The sequence below is a fragment of the Lichenostomus cassidix genome, chromosome 3 (genome assembly GCF_008360975.1).
Source record: "Lichenostomus cassidix isolate B80296 chromosome 3, HeHo_3.0, whole genome shotgun sequence".
In the NCBI taxonomy this organism is placed as follows: Eukaryota; Metazoa; Chordata; class Aves; order Passeriformes; family Meliphagidae; genus Lichenostomus; species Lichenostomus cassidix.
In genome coordinates, this window is record NC_139483.1 from 111,969,777 (window position 1) to 111,989,185 (window position 19,409).

Consider the following 19,409-nt stretch of genomic DNA (forward strand, 5'->3'; position numbering starts at 1 on the left):
TCCCCATCCTCCCCAAGGCTCCAGGGATGGAATTTTTACCCCTGGGGAGGGATTTTGGGGCCAGTCCAGGATATTTTCCTCTGGGATCTCCATTTCCATCCTCACTGAGGCTCCAGGGATGGAATTGTTACCCCTGGGGAGGGATTTGGGAAAATTTTCACCTGGAATCCCCATTTCCATCTTCACCAAGACTGTGAGGATGGAATTGTTCCCTCTGGGGAGGAATTTTGGGGACAATCCAGGATATTTTCCTCTGGGATCTCCATTTCCATCCTCACTGAGGCTCCAGGGATGGAATTGTTTCCCCAGGAAGGGATTTTGGGGACAATCCAGGATATTTTCCTCTGGGATCTCCATTTCCATCCTCTCCAAGGCTCCAGGGACGGAATCTTCCCCCCACCCAGGGAGGAATTTGGGGGAAATTCAGGATATTCCAACACTTTTCCATCCTTTTCCTCCACACCCCTCTCCACCCTCACCCCGGGGGTCACCTCTGTCCCCAACACCCCAACAGGGAAGCAGAACTTCCCTCCTTTCCCATTCCCAGCCTTTCCAGCCGGGATTTTCCCCTCCCAGCACCCTGGGGGTGACAGGAGGGACTTTGGGGATGTTCTGTCCCTTTTTCCAGAGGGGAAAATCCACGGATTTCTGACCCTTGAGCCGTACAAGTGTGATATTCCAGAGGGTATTTATTACAAACGGCACAATCCACGGAATTCTGGAAAAATCCATGGGAAAGGAGGCTGGGGAAAGCTGGGAATGACTCCGGGAGGAATTTCTGCATCTCCCTCATCCGAGGGCTCCTGATTCCCACCAGGAAAGGTTCCCTGGATCTCATGCCAAAGCCGATGTGTCCCGCGGGGCTTCGTTCCTGGGAGAGGGAAATAAAGGATCGTTGGAAGTTTGGGAATGCCTCAGATCTTCCCTCGGGAGACGGGGAGGGAGGAGGGGATGGGATTGGGGAAGGAGGGGGAAAATCCTTTGGGATCTTGGATTCTTCCCTCGGGATCTGGGGGAGGAGGATCTCAATCCTTTGGGATCTGGGAAAAGAAGATCTCAATCCTTTGGGATCTGGGACAGGAAAGTCCCAATCCTTTGGGATCTTGGATTCTTCCCTTGGAATCTGGGGGAGGAGGATCCCAATCTTTTGGGATCTCAGCATCACCTCCAGCTCTTCCTGCTGGAATTGGGAAAAGAATGTCCTGATCCTCTGGGATCTTGGATTCTTCCTTTGGGATCTGGGAATGGAAGGTCCTGATCCTTTGGGATTTTGGATTCTTCCCTCAGGATCTGGGGATGGAAAGCCCTGACCCTTTGGGATCTCAGCATCGCCCCCAGTCCTTCCATCGGGATCTGGGAAAGGAAGGCCTCATTCCTCTGGGATCTTGGATTCTTCCCTCAGGATCTGTGAAAGGAGGATCCCAATCCTCTGGGATCTCAGGATCACTTCCAGTTCTTCCCTCAGGGATTAGGATTAGGATCCTGTGGGATCTTGGCATAACCTCCAGCTCATCCAGGGATTTGGGATCCTCCGGGACAAGGGATTCAAGGACCAAGGCCAGGCTGGATGGGGCTTGGAGCAGCCTGGGATAGTGGGAGGGGCTGGAATGGGATTGTCCCTTGTTCTGTCCCTGCAGGCCCTCATCCCTCTCCTGGAGCCCCTTTGGGATTGGGAAGGAGCTCTGAGTTTTCCATGGATCCTTCCCTTCTCCAGCTGGACATTCCCAGCTCTCCCATCCATCCATGGATCCATAGATCCATCCCTCCATCCATCCATCATCCATCCATCCATGGATTCGTTCATCCATCCATCCATAGATCCATCCATCCATCATCCATCCATCCATCCCTCCATCCATCCATGGATTCGTTCATCCATCCATCCATAGATCCATCCATCCATCATCCATCCATCCATGGATTCGTTCATCCATCCATCCATAGATCCATCCATCCATCATCCATCCATCCATGGATTCGTTCATCCATCCATCCATAGATCCATCCATCCATCATCCATCCATCCATCCCTCCATCCATCCATCCATCATCCATCCATCCATGGAATCATTCATCCATCCATTCATGCATGGATGGATCTCTCCATCCATGGATCTATCCATGGATGGATCTCTCCATCCATCCATCATCCATGCATTCCTCCATCCCTTATCCATCCATCCATGGTTCTATCTCTCCATCCATCCTTCCATCCCTCCATAGATCCATCCACCCATCCACCCATGGATGGATCTCTCCCATCCATCCATCCATCCATCCATCCATCCATCCATCCAATATCCATCATATCCATCCATCCATCCATCCATGGATCTATCTCTCCATCCATCCATCCATGGATCTATCTCTCCATCCATCCATCCATGGTTCTATCTCTCCATCCATCCATCCATGGATCTATCTCTCCATCCATCCATCCATGGTTCTATCTCTCCATCCATCCATCCATGGTTCTATCTCTCCATCCATCCTTCCATCCCTCCATAGATCCATCCATCCATGGATCTATCTCTCCATCCATTCATCCACCCCTCCATCCATCAATCCATGGATTCATTCATCCATCCCTCCATCCATCCATCCATCCATGGATTCATCCATCATCCATCCATCCATCCATCCATCCATCCATCCCACCCTCCATTCCATGTCCAAATTCCTGACTGGGAAGAAGACAGAGCCGGGATTTTCCCAGGCAGGACACAAAGCTTTTGGGACCACAGAACATTCCCGGGAATCCATCAGGATCCAAGGGGTTTCTCCAGCAGCTCCAGGGACGCAGTGACATTGGTGACACGGCGGGATGTCCCTGCAGAGGAGCCTCCGGGCAGATCCCGTGGGATTCGGGAATCCAGAGCCATTTTTTCCCCTCTTAAAGCGTTTAAATTCCCGCTGTCAGTCGTATCCCAAATATTTACAATCCGTCGGAGCCACTTAAAATTCCTGCCTGGAGTTGGAGCTCATCCCAGGGCTCATCCCAGGGCTCATCCCGACTCCTCCAGGCCACCAGGAATGGGGGGAAAGGTCATCATCCCGGCGGGAAATGGGAAAAAATAGGGGAAATTGAGTGATTAATGGGGAAAAAAGTTATCATCCCAGCGGGAAATAGGGAAAAAATAGGGGAATTGAGTGATTAAAGGGGAAAAAAGCTATCATCCCAGCGGGAAATAGGGAAAAAATAGGGGAAATTGAGTGATTAATGGGAAAAAAGTTATCATCCCAGCGGGAAATAGGGAAAAAATGGGGGAAATTGAGTGATTAATGGGAAAAAAAATTACAGGAAGGCTGGAGCTGGTTTGGGATTCCAAAGGAATTTTTTTTGATAAAGAGGAGTTTGATTGTTATAAAATTCCTTATTAAATATTTAAATTTTCAAATTTTCCTGTCCCTGGATAAAAACCAACTCCAGGAGATGACGCTGGGAAGGGAAATCCCTAATTTTCTTATCCTTGTTTTCTGCTCCCATCCCAAATGTGGCCCCAGAGCCTCTGGATGTGGAGACAGCTGGGACAGTTGGGATATTTGGGATATTTGGGATGGGGACAGTGACATTCCCAGTGCCACTGGATCCCCCTGATCCCAAAGCTCCGATGTCCCCATGTCCCAAATCTGGGATCACCCGCATTCCCCGTGTTCCCGTGGATCAGGGAGGGACAGGAGGTGGCCTGACACATTTCTGTCCTCCAGGTCACATTTGGGTCCCCGAGGTCATGTTTGAGTCCCCAGAGCCACATTTGGGTCCCCAGGATCACATTTGAGTCCCCAAGGTCACATTTGGGTCCCTCAGGTCACATTTTGGTCCCCCAGGGTCACAATTTGATCCCCCCAGGGTCACATTTGGGTCCCTCAGTGACACATTTGGTTCCCCCAGTGACACATTTCTGTCCCCCAGGGTCACATTTGGTTCTCCCAGGGCCACATTTGGGTCCCTCAGGCCACATTTGGGTCCCCAAGGTCACATTTCTGTCCCCCAGGGTTATATTTTGGTCCCACAGGGTCACATTTGGGTCCCCAGAGCCACATTTGGGTCCCTCAGGGTCACATTTCTGTCCCCTCAGGGCCACATTTGGGTCCCCCCAGGGCTAATCCCATCCCGATCCAGCCTTGGCAAATCCCCTGGAATGGGAATTCTGAAAGGGTTAATCCATCCCGATCCAGCCTTGGAACGGGAATTTCACTGCACTGTCCCAGGAAGGGTTAATCCCACCCCGATCCAGCCTTGGCAAATCCCCTGGAATGGGAATTCCGAAAGGGTTAATCCATCCTGATCCAGCCCTGGCAAATCCCCTGGAATGGGAATTTTGAAAGGGTTAATCCCACCCCGATCCAGCCCTGGCAAATCCCTCGGAATGGGAATTCCGAAAGGGTTAATCCCAATCCTGATCCAGCCTTGGCAAATCCCTGGAATGGGAATTCCGAAAGGGTTAATCCCAATCCTGATCCAGCCCTGGAACGGGAATTCCGAAAGGGTTAATCCATCCCGATCCAGCCTTGGCAAATCCCTGGAATGGGAATTTCGAAAGGGTTAATCCATTCCGATCCAGCCCTGGAATGGGAATTCCAAAAGGGTTAATCCCAATCCTGATCCACCCTTGGAATGGGAATTTCGAAAGGGTTAATCCCAATCCTGATCCAGCCTTGGCAAATCCTTGGAACGGGAATTCCGAAAGGGTTAATCCATCCCGATCCAGCCCTGGCAAATCCCTGGAATGGGAATTCTGAAAGGGTTAATCCCAATCCCTGTCCAGCCCTGGCAAATCCTTGGAACGGGAATTCCGAAAGGGTTAATCCATCCCGATCCAGCCCTGGCAAATCCTTGGAATGGGAATTCCGAAAGGGTTAATCCATCCTGATCCAGCCTTGGAATGGGAATTCTGAAAGGGTTAATCCATCCCGATCCAGCCCTGGAATGGGAATTCCGAAAGGGTTAATCCATCCCGATCCAGCCTTGGCAAATCCCTGGAATGGGAATTCTGAAAGGGTTAATCCATCCCGATCCAGCCCTGGAATGGGAATTTCGAAAGGGTTAATCCCAATCCTGATCCAGCCCTGGCAAATCCGTGGAATGGGAATTCCGAAAGGGTTAATCCCATCCCGATCCAGCCCTGGCAAATCCCTGGAATGGGAATTCCGAAAGGGTTAATCCCATCCTGATCCAGCCCTGGCAAATCCCCTGGAATGGGAATTCCGAAAGGGTTAATCCATCCCGATCCAGCCCTGGCAAATCCCTGGAATGGGAATTCCGAAAGGGTTAATCCATCCCGATCCAGCCCTGGCAAATCCCTGGAATGGGAATTCCGAAAGGGTTAATCCCAATCCTGATCCAGCCTTGGCAAATCCTTGGAACGGGAATTCCGAAAGGGTTAATCCATCCCGATCCAGCCTTGGCAAATCCCTGGAATGGGAATTCCGAAAGGGTTAATCCATCCCGATCCAGCCCTGGCAAATCCCTGGAATGGGAATTCCGAAAGGGTTAATCCATCCCGATCCAGCCCTGGAACGGGAATTCCGAAAGGGTTAATCCATCCCGATCCAGCCCTGGAATGGGAATTCCGAAAGGGTTAATCCATCCCGATCCACCCTTGGAATGGGAATTCCGAAAGGGTTAATCCCAATCCCGATCCAGCCTTGGCAAATCCCCTGGAATGGGAATTCCGAAAGGGTTAATCCCATTCCAATCCAGCCCTGGCAAATCCCTTGGAATGGGAATTCCGAAAGGGTTAATCCCAATCCTGATCCAGCCCTGGAATGGGAATTCCGAAAGGGTTAATCCATCCCGATCCAGCCCTGGCAAATCCCTGGAATGGGAATTTCGCCCCCCCGGCCTCACGCGGTCAGGGCCGCTGGAAAAGGGCTGGAAAAGGGATGGAAAAACAATTCATCAACGGCGGGGGAGGCTGGGGGGGGATGGAGCCTGGAATGGTCCCAACCGGGTTTGTCCCGGGTTTAACCCGAGTTTATCCCAGCCGGGTTTATCCCAGGTTTGTCCTGGTCTGGTTTAACCCGAGTTTATCCCAGCCGGGTTTATCCCAGGTTTGTCCTGGTCTGGTTTAACCCGAGTTTATCCCAGACAGCTTTATGCTGGTCAGGTTTATCCCGGGTTTGTCCTGATCTGGTTTAACCCGAGTTTATACCAGACAGGTTTATCCCAGACAGGTTTATCCCGGGTTTGTCCTGGTCTGGTTTAACCCAAGTTTATCCCAGCTGGACTTGTCCCAGGCAGGTCTATCCTGGGTTTCTCCTGGTCCAGTTTAACCCAATTTTATCCCAGACAGGTTTATGCTGGACAGGTTTATCCCACACAGGTTTATCCTGAGTTTATCCCAGCCAGGTTTCTCCTGGTCCAGTTTAACCCGAGTTCATACCAGACAGGTTTATGCTGGACAGGTTTATCCCACACAGGTTTATCCTGAGTTTATCTCGGTTAGGTTTAACCCAGGTTTATCCCAGCCGAGTTTGGCCCAGGCAGGTTTATCCTGGTCAGGTTTATCCTAGCCAAGTTTATCCCGGGTTTATCCTGGTACAGTTTAACCCAATTTTATACCAGACAGGTTTATCCTGGTCCAGTTTAACCCGAGTTTATCCCAGACAGGTTTATCCTGGTCCAGTTTAACCCGAGTTTATCCCAGGCAGGTTTATCCCAGACAGGTTTATCCTGGTCAGGTTTATCCCATTCAGGTTTGTCTCTTTCAGATTTATCCCAGGTTTATCCCAGACAGGTGTATCCCATTCTTGTTTATCCCATTCAGCTTTATCCCATCCCAGACAGGTTTATCCCGAGTTTATCCTGGTCAGGTTTATCCCATTGAGGTTTATCCTGAATTTATCCCAGGCAGGTTTGTCTCTTTCAGGTTTTTCCCAGACAGGTTTATCCCATTCAGGTTTTTCCCAGATTTATCCTGGTCAGGTTTATCCCACGCAGGTTTATCCCACTCAGACTTATCCCAGATTTATCCTGGTCAGGTTTATCCCGAGTTTATCCCACACAGGTTTATCCCGGATTTATTCCAGTCAGGTTTATCCCATTCAGGTTTATCCTGAGTTTATCCCAGGCAGGTTTATCTCAAGTTTATCCCATTCAGGTTTATCCCAAGCAATTTTATCCTGGTCAGGTTTTATCCTGAGTCAGGTTTATCCCGGGTTTATCCCAGACAGGTTTATCCCAGGTTTATGCCATTCAGGTCTTTCCCGGTCAGGTTTATCCCAGGTTTATCCCATTCAGGTTTACCCTGGTCAGGTTTATCCCGAGTCAGGTTTATCCTGAGTTTATCCCAGGCAGGTTTATCTCAGGTTTATCCCATTCAGGTTTATCCTGGTCAGGTTTATCCCGAGTCAGGTTTATCCCGAGTTTATCCCAGGCAGGTTTATCCCAGGTTTATCCCATTCAGGTTTACCCTGGTCAGGTTTATCCCATTCAGGTTTATCCCGGGTTTATCCCAGATAGGTTTATCTCAGGTTTATCCCATTCAGGTTTATCCTGGTCAGGTTTATCCCGAGTCAGGTTTATCCCAGACAGGCCCAGCGGATCTCGAATCCCGGGAATGAATCCCGGCGATCCCTGCCCTGCTCCGCCAGCGCCACCTGCCGGGGACACGGGGGGACAGTGGGGGACAGTGGGGGACACGGGCGGGACACGCGACAAGGGGGCGGTGACGTCGGGACAGGGACACCGGGACAGGAATCCTCTGGAAGAATTCCCGGGAAAAAATTCCCGGGACAGGATCGCCGGGATGGGAATCGCAGGGATGAGAATTCCCGGGACAGAATTCCCAGGACACAATCCTAGGACAGAACTCCCGTGACAGAATTACCCGGAAACAATCCCAGGGACAGAATTCCAGGACAGAATTCCAGAGACAGATTGCCAGGACACAATCCCCAGGACAGAATTCCCAGATAGAATCCCAGAACAAAATTCCCGGGACAGAATTTCTGGACACAATCCCCAGGACAGAATTTCCAGAACACAATCCTGGGACAAAATTCCAGGACAGAATTCCCAGGATAGAATCCCAGGACAGAATTCCCGGACAGAATTCCCAGGACAGGATTGCCGGGACAGAATTCCCAGGACAGAATCCCCGGGAAGAGTCCCCAGAAGGATTCGCTGGGACAGAATTCCCAGGGACAGAATTACCAGGACAAAATTCCCGGAACACAATTCCAGGACAGAATTCCGGGACAGAATTTCCAGAAGAAGAATTCCCGGGACAGAATTACGAGGACAAAATCCGCGGGGCGTAATCCCAGGGACAGAACTCCAGGGACACAATTCCCAGGACAGAATCCCCGGGAAGAATCCCCAGAAAGATTTGACGGGACAGAACTCCCGGGACAGAATCCCAGGACAGAATTCCCGGGACAGAATTACCAGGACACAGTCCCCGGGACACAATCCCAGGGACAGAATTCCCAGACAGAATTCCCGGGACAGGATTCCAGGGACAGGATTCCCAGGATAGAATCCCAGGGTCAGAATTCCCAGGGCCAGAATTCCCAGGACAAAATTCCAGGGACACAATCCCAGGGACAGAACTCCAGGGACAGAATTCCCAGACACAATTCCCGGGACAGGATCTCCGGGAAGAATCCCCAGAAAGATTCGCTGGGACAGAATTCCCGGGACACATTTCCCGGGATAGAATTCCCAGGACAGAATTCCCAGACAGAATCCCGGGAGAGAATTCCCAGGACAGAATCCCTGGACAGAATTCCAGGGACAGATTCCAGGACACAATCCCAGGACACAATCCCAGGACAGAATTCCCGGGAAGAATCCCCAGAAAGATTTGCTGGGACAGAATTCCCAGAACACAATCCCGGGACAGAATTCCCAGGATAAAATCCCGAGACAGAATTCCCAGGACACAATTCCAGGACACAATCCCAGGACAAAATTCCCAGGATACAATCCCAGGACAAAATTCCCAGGATACAATCCCAGGACAGAATTCCCGGGAAGAATCCCCAGAAAGATTTGCTGGGACAGAATTCCCAGAACACAATCCCGGGACAGAATTCCCAGGATAAAATCCCGAGACAGAATTCCCAGGACACAATTCCAGGACACAATTCCAGAACACAATCCAGGGACAGAATCCCAGGACACAATTCCAGGACAGAATTCCAGAACACAATTCCAGGGACAGAATTCCAGGACAGAATTCCAGGACACAATCCCGGGACAGAATTCCCAGGACACAATTCCAGAACACAATCCAGGGACAGAATTCCAGGACACAATTCCAGGACACGATCCCCTGCCCGGCAACACCGGAGCAGCAGCGCGGACAGAAGGGGGCGTGGCTATTCAAATCAGGAGGCGTGGCTTCCATAGTTTCCCCGCCCATCACCCTGTGGGCGTGGCCAGAGCGGCCGGGCGGTCAGGGGGCGTGGCCAAAGGGACGCCTTCCTCTATTGGCCCAGCGATGGGGCGTGAAAGGAGGCGTGGTCTGCCTGTGGGCGTGGCCCTTTGTGGGCGTGGCTTCGGGCATGGCGTGGTCCCGGTACCGGCTGGGCCTGGCGGCGCTCATGCTGCTCACCGGATCCATCAACACCCTGGCGGCCAAGTGAGTCCCCAAATCCCCTAAAACCCCACCGGAACCCCAAAACCCCACCGGGACCCCCAAAATCCCCAAACCCCACCGGGATCCCAAACGCCACCGGCACCCCAAACCCCGCGGTGTCCTCTCGGTGTCACCCGCGCTCGGGGCTGTCGCGGTTTCGGGTGGCTTTGGGGACCTCTCGGTGCCCCTCTCAGGGATTTGGGGTCACCTCGGTGTCCCCACCCCGCTTTGGGGGCGGGGCCGGGGCGCGCCGGAGGGATTGGGGCGATCCTTTGGGGTTATCCGGTTCCTTTTGGGGTTATCCGCTTCCTTTTGGGGTAATCTTTTGTGGATCTGGCTCCTTTTGGGGCGATCCCACTCCTTTTGGGGGAATCCTTTGGGGTATCCAGCTCCTTTTGGGGCGATCCCACTCCTTTTGGGGTTATCTGGCTCCTTTTGGGGCGATCCCGCTCCTTTTGGGGGATCCGGTTCCTTTTGGGGGGGGATCCGTTAGGGTATCCGGCTCCTTTTGGGATATCCGACTCCTTTTGGGGCGATCCAGTTCCTTTTGGGATATCCGGCTCCTTTTGGGAGGATGCATTGGGGTATCCGGATCCTTTTGGGGCCATCCTGCTCCTTTTTGGGGGATCATTTGTGGATCCGGTTCCTCTTGTGGGATCCGGCTCCTTTTAGGGGAATCCGGCTCCTTTTGGGGGATCCTTTGGGGTATCCGGCTCCTTTGGGGGAATCCGGTTCCTTTTGGGGTTCTCCGGCTCCTTTTGGGGTATCCGGCTCCTTTTGGGGTTCTCCGGCTCCTTTAGGGTTTGGAGCAGGCACTGAGGTCTCTCCATCCCATTTCGGGGCGACGCCATGCCGAGGATCCCTCCAGCTCCCCGCGCGGCTCCTGCCGCACCCCAAAACCTCGGGAAGGGCTGGAATTCGGTCATTCCCAGCCCGCGGCGATCCCAAAAACTCCCCGGGCAGGGCGGACCTGCCGGGCCGGCTCGTCCCGCGTGGATCCCGTGGGGATTCCGGCCGATCCCAGCGGATCCCAGGCTCCCCCGGAAGGGGAAACTGAGGCACGGGGGCCGAGCAGGGCGCGGAGGCGACACGTGAGGTCCCAAAAAAAGCTTCTTGCGACACCCCGGGAATGAGTTAACCCCGAATCGCCCGGGATTGGCGGAAAACCGGGATGGGATGATGGGATGGGATAATGGGATTTGGGATAATGGGATGGGATGGGATTTGGGATGGGATAATGAGATAATGGGATGGGATGGGTCAGGTCCCCTGTGGGGTTGGGGACACTCCAGAAGCATCCGGAGGGAGCCAGGGGGACATTCCCGGCTGGATTTGGGGGATCCTGGAGATGGGAAATCCGCATCCAAAAGGTGATTGGAACACCCAAAAAAGGGGGATTTTACCTCAAATTCGGGCTGGTGCATCCCAGACGGAGATCCAGGGGTTTTATGGATCCGGTGTCCCTCAGCCGGCAGAACAGGGAGGAGGGAAGGGACTGGGGACACTCCATTCCCAGTTGGGACATGGGGTGTCCCATTCCCAGTGCCACTGGGACACGGAATGTCCCATTCTCGGTGTCACTTGGACATGGAGTGTCCCATTCCCGGTGTCACTTGGACATGGGATGTCCCATTCCCGGTGTCACTTGGACATGGGATGTCCCATGCCCGGTGTCACTGGGACACGGAATGTCCCATTCCCGGTGTCACTCAGGATCCAGAGCTTTGGGACATGAGATGTCCCATTCCCGGTGTCACTGGGACACGGAATGTCCCAATCCCAGTGTCACTCAGGATCCAGAGCTTTGGGACATGGAGTGTCCCATTCCCGGTGTCACTGGGACACGGAATGTCCCATTCCCGGTGTCACTCAGGATCCAGAGCTTTGGGACATGAGGTGTCCCATTCCCGGTGTCCCTAATCCCAGATCACAGGGACATGGAATGTCCCATTCCCGGTGTCACTGGGACAAGGAGTGTCCCATTCCCGGTGTCACTGTGATATGGAATGTCCCATTCCCGGTGTCACTTAGGATCCCGAGCTTTGGGACATGAGGTGTCCCATTCCCGGCTGTCACTCAATCCCGGGATCCCAGCCAGGATCTGCGGCAGGCCGGGACAGCCCGGCGGTGTCACCTTCCCGGCGGTGTCACCTTCCCTGGGGACATCCCATCCCTGGGGACATCCCATCCCTGGGGACATCCCATCCCTAGAAGGCGCTGTTGTCCCAAAGCACAGCTCCACTCTGGATTTCAGGATATTCCCAATCCCGAGCACAGCCCTGCACTGGATTTAGGGATTTCAGGATATTCCCAATCCTGGAGAACAGGCCCACACTAGATTTTGGGATTTTGGGACATTCCCAATCCCGAGCACAGCCCCATGCTGGATTCTGGGATTTCGGGGTATTCCCAATCCCAGAGCATAGCCCTGTGCTGGATTTCAGGATTTGGGGATATTCCCAATCCCTGAGCACAGCCCCTCACTGTATTTCAGGATTTCGGGATATTCCCAATCCTGGTACACGGCTTTGGACTGAATATTGGGATTTCGGGATATTCCCAATCCCGAGCACAGCCCTGCATGGGATTTCAGGATTTCAGGACATTCCCAATCCCTGCTCTCTCTCTCCCAGGTGGGCTGACAGCTTCAGCGCTCCAGGCTGCGATGGGACAGAGGAGCACAGATTCCAACACCCCTTCCTGCAGGTGAGGGAAACCCCAATTCCACTTCTGATCCCATTCCCGCTTCCGACCCCATTCCTGCTTCTGATCCCATTCCCGCTTCCGATCCCATTCCTGCTTCCGATCCCATTTCCAAACCTCATTCCCGCTTCCGATCCCATTCCCACTTCCGACCCCATTCCCGCTTCCGACCCCATTCCCGCTTCCGACCCCATTCCTGCTTCTGATCCCATTCCTGCTTCTGATCCCATTCCTGCTTCCAACCCTGTTTCCAAACCTCATTCCCGCTTCTGATCCCATTCCCATTTCTGATTCCATTCCCGCTTCCAATCCCATTCCCTCTTCCAACCCCATTCCTGCTCCCAGCCCCATTCCTGATTCCAATTCCTGCTTCCAATCCCATTCCAGCTTCCAATCCCATTCCTGCTCCCAAACCTCATTTCTGCTTCCAATATCTTTCCTGCTTCCAACCCCATTCCCACTTCCAACCCCATTCCCACTTCCAATCCCATTCCAACTTCCAGCTCCCATTCCCGCTTCTGATCCCATTCCCGCTTCCGACCCCATTACTGCTTCCAGTCCTGTTTCCAAACCTCATTCCTGCTTCCAGTCCCATTCCTGCTTCCAAACCCCATTCCTGCTTCCAACCTCATTCCCACTTCAAATCCCATTCCTGCTTCCAATCCTGTTTCCAAACCTCATTCCCACTTCTGATCCCATTCCCATTTCCAATCCCAGTCCTGCTCCCAACCCCATTCCTGCTACCAATCCTATTCCTGCTTCCAGTCCTGCTCCCAATATCATTCCTGATTCCAACCCCTGCTTCTAATCCCATTCCCACTTCCAACCCCATTCCCACTTCCAGCTCCCATTCCTGCAGGTGATCCCCCATTTCCAGCTTCCAGCCTCCCTTCCCTGGTTCCTGTAGGTTCTCCCCTCATTCCCCTTTCCAGCCCCCCAACCCCATTCCTGATTTCAATCCCATTCCTACTTCCAAATCTCATTCCTGCTTCCAATCCCATTCCCACTTCCAGCCCCCATTCCCACAGCCCATCCCCATTTTTCCAAATTCCAGCAGCTGATCCCCATTATTCCAAATTCCAGCCCCCATCCCATTCCCACAGCTGATCCCCATTATTCCAAATTCCAGCACCTGATCCCCATTATTCCAAATTCCAGCCCCTATTCCCTCAGCTGATCCCATTATTCCAAATTCCAGCCCCCATTCCCACAGCTGATCCCATTATTCCAGCTTCCAGCCCCCATTCCCACAGCTGATCCCATTATTCCAGCTTCCAGCCCCCATTCCCACAGCTGATCCCATTATTCCAAATTCCAGCCTTCTTTTCCATGTTCCAGACCTCCTTCCCAGCTTCCCACCCCCCCATTCCCCATTCCATCCCCTCATTCCCACTCCAGCCCCACATTCCCAGAAATCCCCCTCATTCCCGCTCTCTCCCGTATCCCTCAGGCCACAGGGATGTTCCTGGGCGAGTTTTTCTGCCTCCCGGTGTTTTACCTGCTGCTCCTGCGGGATCGGCGCCGCACGGATCCTGATCTGTCCCGATCCCAATCCCCATCCCAATCCCAATCCCAATCCCGACCCTTCAACTCCCTGCTCTTCCTGCCCCCCGCCCTGTGCGACATGGCCGCCACCAGCATCATGTACGTCGGTGAGTACGGCGCGGAATTCCCGCTTTTCCCGCCGGGATTTGACTGCGGAATTCCATAAAACGCGGAATTCCTGCTTTTCCCGCCGGGATTTGACTGCAGAATTCCACCAAACATGGAATTCTGGGCTTTTCCCGCTGGGATTTGAACGCGAGACCTCAGAATTCCACAAAATGCGGAATTCTGGGATTTTCCTGTTGGGATTTGACTGCCAAACCACAGAATTCCACAGACCACAGAATTCCAGGCTTTTCCCGCTGGGATTTGACTGCCAAACTGCAGAATTCCACAAAATATGGAATTTTGGGCTTTTCCCACTGGGATTTGACCACCAGACCTCAGAATTCCACAAAACATGGAATTCCAGGCTTTTCCCACTGGGATTTAACTGCCAAACTGCAGAATTCCACAAAACACAGAATTCCAGGCTTTTCCCGCTGGGATTTGACCGCAGAATTCCACAAAACATGGAATTCTGGGGTTTTCCCACCGGGATTTGACTGCCAGACCTCAGAATTCCACAAAATGCTGAATTCTGGGCTTTTCCCGCTGGGATTTGAGCGCCAAACCACAGAATTGCACAGAACATGGAATTCTGGGGTTTTCCTGTTGGGATTTATCGCCAAACCACAGTATTCCACAAAACACAGAATTCCAGGCTTTTCCCACTGGGATTTGACCACAGAATTCCACAAAGTGCAGAATTCTGGGCTTTTCCCACCGGGATTTGACTGCCAGATGGCAGAATTCCACAAAACACGGAATTCCAGGCTTTTCCCGCTGGGATTTGACCACCAGACCTCGGAATTCCACAAAACGCGGAATTCCGGGCGTTTCCCGCCGTTTTCCCGCAGCCTTGAACATGACCAGCGCCTCCAGCTTCCAGATGCTCCGCGGCGCCGTGGTGGTGTTCACCGGGATGCTCTCCGTGGCGTTCCTGGGCCGGACGTTGGACCGGAGCCACTGGCTGGGGATTCTGCTCACCATCCTGGGGCTGGCCATGGTGGGATTGGCGGATCTGCGCGGATCCGGCGGCACGGAGCACGGGCTGGCCGACGTCGTCACGGGTATCCCGGGAATGCTGGGTGGGGCTGGGAATGGCGGGATGGCTCCTTGAGATGGCAGGATAAGTCAAGGGAATGGTGGGATAGTTCCATGGGATGGTGGGACGTGTCCATGGAATGGCGGGATAACTCCTTGGGATGGCGGGATAGCTCCATGGAATGGCAAGATATTGTCCATGGAATGGTGGGATCACTCCTTGGGATGGTGGAATAGATCCTTGGGATGATGGGATTGCTCCTTGGGATGGCGGGATAAGTCAAGGGAATGGTGGGATCACTCCATGGGATGGTGGGATGTGTCCATGGAATGGTGGGATCACTCCTTGGGATGGTGGGATTGCTCCTTGGGATGGAGGGATAAGTCAATGGAATGGTGGGATACATCCATGGGATGGCAGGGTTACTCCAAGGAATGGCAGAATAGCTCCTTGGAATGCTTGGATAGCTCCTTGGAATGGCGGAATCACTCCTTGGAATGGCGGAATAGCTCCATGGGATGGCAGGATCTCTCCCTGGAATGGTGGGACACATCCTTGGAATGGCAGGATATGTCCATGGGATGGCAGGATATGTCCATGGGATGGCAGGGTTGCTCCAAGGAGTGGCAGGATAGCTCCTTGGAATGGATCTGTCTTCTCCCTCTTCCCTGTATTTTTGTCCCCCATTCCCTCTATTCTTTGTCCCCCCATTCCCTGTCTCCTTCTCCCCTTTCCTCACCTTTACCCCCATTCCCTGTTCTTATTCCCCGTTTCCCAGTCCTTTCCTTTCCTTTCCTTTCCTTTCCTTTCCTTTCCTTTCCTTTCCTTTCCTTTCCTTTCCTTTCCTTTCCTTTCCTTTCCTTTCCTTTCCTTTCCTTTCCTTTCTCCTCCTTCCTCATATTTTTTCCCTTCCTTCTCTTTCCCTCTTCCACGCCTTCCTCTCTTCCTTCCTGCTCTTCTTTCCCCCTTTTCCCCAGTTTTTCCTCCTTCCCTGTTTTATTCTCCACCCTTCATTGTCCTCTTCCCCCTTCCTCATATTTTCCCCCTTTTTTCCCTCTTCCCACTGCTCCATTCCCTCCTTCCCTCTCTTTTCCCCCTTCCTGGTTTTCTCCCTATTTCCTTCTCTTCCTCTCCTCCTTCCTGCTCTTCTTTTCCTCCTCTTCCTCTATTTTCCCTCCTTCCCTCTTTTCATTCCCACTCTTCTTTCCTCATTTCTTTTCCTTCTCCCCTTTCCTTGTCTTTTCCCCTTTTCCTTCTCGATTCCCTCCTTTCCTGTTCTGCCTCCCCCCATTTCCTCCTCCCCTTCCTCACTTTTCCCTCCACTTTCCCCTTTTTTTCCCTGTTTTCCCAGCTGATCATTTCCATCCCTATTTCCCTTTTTTCCCTGTTTTCCCAGCTGATCATGTCCATCCCAAATTCTCCTTTTTCCCTGTTTTTTTCCCCAGATGACCTCCTGATCCTGTTTTCCCAGGTGATCGTGTCCCTCCTGATTTCCCTGTTTCCCCTGCTTTTTTTTCCTGTTTTCCATTTCTTTTCCCAGCTGATCGTGTCCATCCTGAATTCCCTGTTTTCCCAGGTGATCCTGTCCATCCCGAATTCCCTGTTTTCCCTGTTTTTCCCAGGTGACCTCCTGATCCTGCTGGCCCAGCTGATCACATCCATCCCAATTTCCCTGTTTTCCCAGCTGATCATGTCCGTCCCAATTTCCCTGTTTTTCCTGTTTTCCTAGCTGATCATTTCCATCCCAATTTCCCTGTTTCCCTGTTTTTTTCCCAGGTGACCTCCTGATCCTGCTAGCCCAGGTCATCGTGTCCATCCAGATGGTGCTGGAGGAGAAATTCATCTTCAGCCACGACGTCCATCCCCTGCGGGCCGTGGGCACCGAAGGTCCGGCATGCAATTCCCATCATTCCCAGCAGAATTCCCAACCCCTGGGAACGGGAATTACTGGGGCGGGAGGGCTGATCTGTGGAAAATATGGTTTTCCATGGAAAAGATGGTGATCCTGGGCACCAAAGGTCCGGAATGCAATTCCCATCGTTCCCAGCAGAATTCCCAACCCTTGGGAGTGGGAATTACTGGGATGGGAGGGCTGATCCATGGAAAAGAGAGTTTTCCATGGAAAAGATGGTTTTCCATGGAAAAGAGAGTTTTCCATGGAAAAGATGGTTTTCCATGGAAAAGACAGTGATCCTGGGCACCAAAGGTCTCCAATTCCCCTAATTCCCAACAGAATTCCCAACCCCTGGGAGCGGGAATTACAGGGGCAGGAGGGCTGATCCGTGGAAAAGATGGTGATCCATGGAAAAGATGGTGATCCTGGGCACTGAAGGTCCACAATTCTCATCTTTCCCAACAGAATTCCCAACCCCTGGGAACGGGAATTACTGGGGTGGGAGAGCTGATCCGTGGAAAAGAGAATTTTCCACGGAAAAGATGGTTTTCCATGGAAAACACGGTGATCCTAGGCACTGAAGGTCTCCAATTCCCATCATTCCCAGCAGAATTCCCAACCCCTGGGAACGGGAATTACTGGGGCAGGAGGGCTGATCCGTGGAAAAGACAGTTTTCCATGGAAAAGATGGTGATCCATGGAAAAGATGGTTTTCCATGGAAAAGATGGTGATCCTGGGCACCTGATGCAATTCCCAGAATTCCCAGCAGAATTCCCATCCTCTGGGAATGGGAATTACAGGGGCAGGAGGGCTGATCTGTGGAAAAGAGAGTTTTCCACGGAAAAGATGGTGATCCATGGAAAATACAGTTCTCCATGGAAAAGAGAATGGATGGTGATCCATGGAAAAGACGGTTCTCCATGGAAAAGACGGTTCTCCATGGAAAAGATGGTGATCCATGGAAAAGACCGATTCCCATGGAATGTCTCCCCGCAGGTCTTTTCGGCTTCACCATCCTGGCGCTGCTGCTGGCGCCGCTGTCCTTCATCCCGGCGGGAAGGCTGAGCGGGAATCCTCGCCGGGTCCTGGAAGATCCCGCGGACGCTTTCTGCCAGCTCCGTCGCCGTCCCCTGATCCTCCTGGCGCTCCTCGGGAACATCGGGAGCATCTCCTTCTTCAACTTCTCGGGAATCAGCGTGACCAAGGAGCTGAGCGCCACCACGAGGATGGTGCTGGACAGCCTGCGGACGGTGCTGGTGTGGGCGCTGAGCCTGGCGCTGCGCTGGGAAACGTTCCACGCGCTCCAAATCCCGGGATTCCTGCTGCTCCTGGCCGGCGCCGCGCTCTACAACGGCCTGCACCGCGCGCTGGGCCGGAATGCCGGGAATGGTGATGGGAATGAGGCTGGGAATGGCGACGGGAATGAGGAGCGGGAAGCGCTGCTCGGCGGGGAGGATGTCACCGTCGATGGGGATGGAATGGCTGTCAATCGGGAATGAGTGTGGAGAACTGGGAATGTTCCTCGGGATTGGTGTCACCCCGCCATCCACGGGGATGAGCCGTGGAAAACTGGGAATGTTCCTTGGGATCAGGGATGGCATGGCTGTCAATCGGGAATGAGCCATGGAAAACTGGGAATGTTCCTTGGGATTGGTGTCACCCCACCATCCACGGGGATGAGCCACGGAGAACTGGGAATGTTCCTCGGGATTGGGATTTCCCTGCCATTCATGGGGACAGCATGGGGATGAGCCATGGAGAACTGAGAATGTTCCTTGGGATTGGGATTTCCCCACATCCATGGGGATGGCATGGCTGTCAATGGGGGATGAGCCGTGGAAAACTGGGAATGTTCTTTGGGACTGGGATTTCCCCACCATCCATGGGGACAGCATGGGGATGAGCCATGGAAAACTGGGAATGTTCCTTGGGATCAGGGATGGCATGGCTGTCAATCGGGAATGAGCCATGGAAAACTGGGAATGTTCTTTGGGACTGGGATTCCCACGTTATCCATGGGGACAGCGTGGCCATCAACTGGGGATGAGCCATGGAAAACTGGGAATGTTCCTCGGGATTGGTGTCACCCCACCATCCATGGGGATGTGCTGTGGAAAACTGGGAATGTTCCTCGGGATTGGGATTTCCCTGCCATCAATGGGGGATGAGCCATGGAACACCTGGAATGTTCCTCGGGATTGGTGTCACCATGTGGTGTCACCATACGGCATCCATAGGGACAGCACTGGGATGGGCTGTGGAAAACTGGGAATGTTCTTCAGGATTGGGATTGAGATTGGGATTGGGAAAGCTCCGTGCAGGGAATGTCATCCCGGGCTGGAGCGGCTGTGCCTCTCTCCTGGGATATCAGAGCCTCTGCCCATTCCCAAGGGATTGGGGTTGGAATGTGGGATGGGATTGGGGTGGGATTGGGGCTGGATCCACCAATTCCCAGATTTCTGTTCCCCAATAAATCCCATCCAGCTCTGGCTCATTCCATGGGGGTTTGGGGGGGGAATTTGGGAATATTCA

The 19,409-nt window shown here is 53.0% G+C and overlaps 1 protein-coding gene across 2 annotated transcripts; it reads left to right on the forward strand.

Annotated features, from left to right (window-relative positions):
* The first annotated feature begins 9,484 nt into the window (after positions 1–9,484).
* SLC35F6 (solute carrier family 35 member F6) lies at positions 9,485–19,390 on the forward strand. 2 transcript variants are annotated; one of them, XR_014851188.1, is made up of 7 exons: positions 9,485–9,590; positions 12,221–12,293; positions 13,741–13,942; positions 14,795–15,007; positions 16,759–16,869; positions 17,874–18,532; positions 19,173–19,390. XR_014851188.1 is itself a non-coding variant. In XM_085057220.1 (6 exons), the coding sequence occupies exons 1-6, from the start codon at positions 9,514–9,516 to the stop codon at positions 18,374–18,376; spliced, it is 1,179 nt and encodes a 392-aa protein (XP_084913346.1). In that variant the 5' UTR covers positions 9,485–9,513; the 3' UTR covers positions 18,377–19,390. The 2 variants fall into 2 exon arrangements, 1 of the variants encoding a protein (XP_084913346.1); XM_085057220.1 differs by having other exon boundaries at positions 17,874–19,390.
* The last annotated feature ends 19 nt before the right edge of the window (positions 19,391–19,409 follow it).